General features: G+C 39.6%; 1 protein-coding gene across 1 annotated transcript in view; it reads left to right on the top strand.

Moving 5' to 3' along the window:
* The window catches only part of LOC307253585 (FH1/FH2 domain-containing protein 3-like), a gene marked incomplete at its 5' end in the record, with an annotated part of 43244 nt that overhangs the window by 27552 nt on the left and 10692 nt on the right, over positions 1–5000 (top strand). The window contains 7 exons of the mRNA XM_080031695.1: positions 411–559; positions 931–1042; positions 1710–1895; positions 2767–2859; positions 3517–3695; positions 4057–4125; positions 4449–4604. Of these exons, the coding sequence (XP_079887821.1) occupies positions 411–559; positions 931–1042; positions 1710–1895; positions 2767–2859; positions 3517–3695; positions 4057–4125; positions 4449–4604 (944 nt within the window). The remainder of the gene's footprint in view (positions 1–410; positions 560–930; positions 1043–1709; positions 1896–2766; positions 2860–3516; positions 3696–4056; positions 4126–4448; positions 4605–5000) is intronic.

Genomic DNA, 5000 nt, shown 5'->3' with positions numbered 1-5000 from the left:
GACAAAAAAAACGGAAGAAGTTGAAAGAGTTTGAAGATTCTAAATTTCAATTTAAACATTTCTAAACAAAAATATTTTTCTATATTGGATCCATGTTGATGCTTTCCTTATTAATATTATTTGCACTATTCTGTTGTTGTATAATAAAGGATTTTCTACAAAAATGTTTAAAAAAAATATAAAAAATACTAAAACATTTAAAAAAACACGAAAACACGAAAAATTGCTAAATCAAAAGTGTCAATTTTTTATTATTTTTTTTCAGAAAAATAAAACATTTTGAAATCACCAAACTGTCTGTCTGTCTGTGTGTCTGTGTGTCTGTCTGTCTGTCTGTCTGTCTGTCTGTCTGTCTGTCTGTCTGTCTGTCTGTCTGTCTGTCTGTATAATATAATATGTCCTCTCATCAGGTGGCCGTGTGCTGGAGAGAGTGTCTAGTTTCAAGGCGCGCTCCGTTGCTACCTCCGGCCCGAGTGAGAGCAGCGCCTCCCACAGGGCGGAGATGGAAGGGCTGGAAGGGTCAGCACAGGCCGCCCTCGCAAGACTGGCTGAGAAGAAGGTGTGTCTGTCTGTCTGTCTGTCTGTCTGTCTGTCTGTCTGTCTGTCTGTCTGTCTGTCTGTCTGTCTGTCTGTGTTATAATATATACAGCTCCGGAAAAAATGAAGAGACCACTCCAAATGTTCAGTGTCTGTCGTTTTACTACTTACAGGCATATGTTTGAGTAGAATGAACATTTTGGATTTATAATATGATGATCTACTGACAACATTTCTACCAAATTCCCCCAAAAATATTGTCATTAAAGAGCATTTCCATAATTAATGTAGAGATGAAGATTGAAGAACAATCCAGACTGGTCTCTGAATGTTTTCCGGATATACGAATAATAAAATTAAATCATAAAATCGTTGTATTTCTTTCCCCCTCAGAACCGGCCTCTCCGCCAGCAGAGCAGTATAGACGTAGAGAGTCACGCGCAACGTTTGGAGACGACGTCACTCACCCCACTCTCCCCTATTAACCCTGTTGGAGGGGTCGCAGGTGTGTGTCTGTCTGTCTGTCTGTCTGTCTGTCTGTCTGTCTGCCTGCCTCTCTCTCTCTCCCTCTGTCTCTCCCTCTGTCCCTCTGTCTGTCTGTCTGTCTCTGTATGTGTCCTTACCTGTCTCTCTCTCTGTCCTTAGGACCTGTCTCTCTCTCCCCCTCAGACTCGTGGCAGCAGCGTCAACCTGTCTCTCTCTCTCTCTTACCTCTCTCTCTCTTACCTGTCTCTCTCTCTCTTACCTGTCTCTCTCTCTTACCTCTCTCTCTCTCTTACCTGTCTCTCTCTCTCTTACCTGTCTCTCTCTCTTACCTGTCTCTCTCTCTCTTACCTGTCTCTCTCTTACCTGTCTCTCTCTCTCTTACCTGTCTCTCTCTCTCTTACCTGTCTCTCTCTCTCTTACCTGTCTCTCTCTCTTACCTGTCTCCCTCTCTCTTACCTGTCTCTCTCTCTTACCACTCTCTCTCTCTTACCTGTCTCTCTCTCTCTTACCTGTCTCTCTCTTTCTTACCTGTCTCTCTCTCTTACCTGTCTCCCTCTCTCTTACCTGTCTCTCTCTCTTACCACTCTCTCTCTCTTACCTGTCTCTCTCTCTCTTACCTGTCTCTCTCTTACCTGTCTCTCTCTCTCTTACCTGTCTGTCTCTCTTACCTGTCTCTCCCCCCCCAGACTCCTGGCAGCAGCGCCAGCCTTCCTCTGCGTCTCTGAAGATCAAGGATCTGGATTTCTCTGACCTGCTGGACGAGGAGGATATTGACGTGTTGGACATGGACACGTTTGACTCTGTGGCCACTTTGGGTTTGACTGGCTGCCCCCCCCCTCCTCCCCTACCCCCCGGGATGGGTGGTGGCCACGGTAACTACCAACTTAAATAATTAATAAATAATAAATGCATAAAAAGTGGGCGAAGTCAAACGATGTTTTCATATACGTTTTTTTTTTTTTACTGTTATTTTGTTATTTTCCTGGTTGATCCATCCTCTCTCTCCCCCTCCCCCTCCCTCCCTCCCTCTCTCTCTCTCTCTGTCTCTCCCTCCCTTCCTCCCCTCCTCCATCCATCTCCCGTTTTGATTTGAAATAAATCTTAAAGTCACATTCATAAAAATAATATAATTTGAAATATGTTTTTGAAAAATTTGATGAATCGTGATTTTTCGGAATGACTGGTGGCCATGGTAACTACCACCTTAAATAGTTGTTATCGTTTTGTATAAACTTTTTTAAATTAAATAAAATTGAGATTTTTTCGCGATTTTTTTTATTTATTTTTTTGGAATGGATTTTTATTTTACTTTTATTTTATCAATTTCACGATCCATCCAAATAGATGCATAAAAAGTGGCCGATGTCACACACATTAAGCTTATGTACCACCGTTACCCCCCGGAATAACTACCTCCTTAAATAAATGCATACAAATTAGGGGATGTCAAACGACTGAAAAAACTAATTTATTTATTTATTTTTTAAATTAACTTATTATTTTGTTGTTGTTGTTTTTGATAATTTCATGATCCATTGAAATAAATGCTTAACAAGGAAGGATTTTATGAATATTCTATTATCACATTATTAAACAAACAAAATCTAAGATCGTAGAATTTAACGTGAGATTAAAACATATTAATGGGATTAAAATGAATAAATTACCCCTAGTTTTTGTTTGTTTTGTCTAAATATTATTTTATTTTTGTGTAATAATAATTCTCCATCCTCTGTCTTCTAGCTCCTCCCCCTCCGCCGCCTCTCCCACCAGGATTGGCCGGTTCATGCTTGGTCCCTCCCCCTCCACCTCCTCCTCCTCCACCACCACCAATGGGTAAACAGATTATTATTAATTGTGTTTAATATTTTTAATTAAAAAAATATAATATTTTAATGTAATTTTAATTAAAAAAAATTAATCAAGTTTTAATTATAATTTTATTTAAAAAATAATTTGGCACTGCATCTACAAGTTATATTTTAGTTTATATTATTTTTATTTTATTTCTTTTTGTGACTGTCTGTTTGTGTCTTGTGGTTCCTTATGTTGTCTCACATAAAAAAAGTAAAAAAAATAAATAATAATTTGATTAAAATTTTTTTTTTTTTTAAAGGCTCCAATTTTTTTCCACTTAAAAATCTTTATTGACAGTTTTTCACATGTATTGACAGCATTCCAGTTACTTACTTACTTACATTCGGTCCCTGGCAGCATGTTGGTCCTCTCCCCACAGCATTCCAGTAGCAACGTTGAAACTAGTTCTTACTTTTGTTTTTCATTTTCAGAATGTTTTTAACAATGAAAAATGATTCACAATTTAAAAAAAAAAATATATATATTATTATTATTATTATTATTATTATTATTATTATTATTATTATTATTATTATTATCAACCATGCGTTCCTGGTGGGTTTACAGACGGGATTTGAATAATTAAAAAGCAAAATAATTTTTTTTTAAATAAAAATATAATATAATGTTGTCCAGGCATGGCCCCTCCCCCTCCCCCTCCTCCACCAATGGGAGGCCTGGGTTCGCCGGTGTCATCGCTGACATCACAGCGTAAGAAGAAGACGGTGAAGCTGTTCTGGAAGGAGCTGAAGCAGTCTGAGCCCAACACTAAGGGACGCTTCGGCAGAGGCACAGTGTGGGCCTCACTGGACAAGGTCTGTCTGTCTGTCTGTCTGTCTGTCTGTCTGCCTGCCTGTCTGTCTGTCTGTCTGTCTGTCTGTCTGTCTGTCTGTCTGTCTGTCTGTCTGTCTGTCTGTCTGTCTGTCTGTCTGTCTGTCTGTCTGTCTGTGTGTGTGGGCCTCGCTAGATAAGGTGTGTGTGTGTGAGTGCGTGCATCGCTGGATACATTTTTTATTACAATTTTTTTCATTACATTGATTAATTGTTACTGTTTTTAACTTTTGTCTATGTGTGTGTTTGTGTGCGTCTGTCTGTCTGTGTGTCTCTCTCTCTCTTTGTGTGTCTGTCTGTTTTTGTGTGTCTGTCTGTCTGTCTGTTTTTGTGTGTCTGGATCAGGTTGCCGTGGATACGAGCAAACTAGAACACCTGTTTGAGTCCAAGGCCAAGGAGATGGTGGTCGCTAAGGTAAGAAGGACGGGATTTTTTTGGGAAAAAAATGTTAAATGTTTTTGTTTTATTATTTTAATTTATTTAAAAGTATATATTATTTATTTTTATATTTATTTATTCGATTTTATAATTTTTTTTAATATTTTTTTAATTTTTTCGAAAATATGTAATATTTTATATTTTAATTTAATTTTAATGTTTTTTTTATTTTTTTAATCTCTGTTTTAATTTGAAAAAAAAAATTAAATTAAAAATCGCATCTTCCTTCATTTGACTGACTCTCTCTCTGCGTGTGTGTGTGTGTGTGTGTGTGTGTCTCTCTCTGTGTGTGCTCATAGAAAACCACAGAGACTAAGATCGCTTCTATTCAAGTTCTGGACCTGAAGAGAAGCAACGCGATCAACATCGGCATGACGGTGCTGCCCGCCGTACACGTGATCAAAACCGCCATCTTGAATTACGACGAATTCGCCATCAGCAAGGAGGGAATAGAGGTAAGACAGACAGGCAGAGAGGGAGACAGGCAGGGAGAGAGAGAGAGACAGGGAGACAGGGAGGGAGAGAGAGAGAGAGAGACAGGGAGAGAGACAGAGAGAGCGACAGAGAGACAGAGACAGAGAGACAGGCAGGCAGGCAGGGAGACAGACAGGCGGAGAGAGAGACATGCAGGCAGGCAGGCAGGGAGACAGGCAGGGAGAGAGAGACAGACAGACAGAGAGATAGAGAGAGAGACACGTGATAAAGACCGCCATCTTGAATTATGATGAATTCGCCATCAGCAAGGAGGGAATAGAGGTAAGACAGACAGGCAGAGACAGAGACAGACAGACAGACAGACAGACAGACAGACAGACAGACAGGCAGGCAGGCAGGGAGGGAGAGAGGGAGGG

The sequence above is a fragment of the Ammodytes marinus genome (assembly GCF_949987685.1).
Source record: "Ammodytes marinus genome assembly, chromosome: 1".
In the NCBI taxonomy this organism is placed as follows: domain Eukaryota; kingdom Metazoa; phylum Chordata; class Actinopteri; order Uranoscopiformes; family Ammodytidae; genus Ammodytes; species Ammodytes marinus.
Note: the sequence above shows the minus strand (reverse complement) of the source record. Positions and strands in the feature narration are given on the sequence as shown.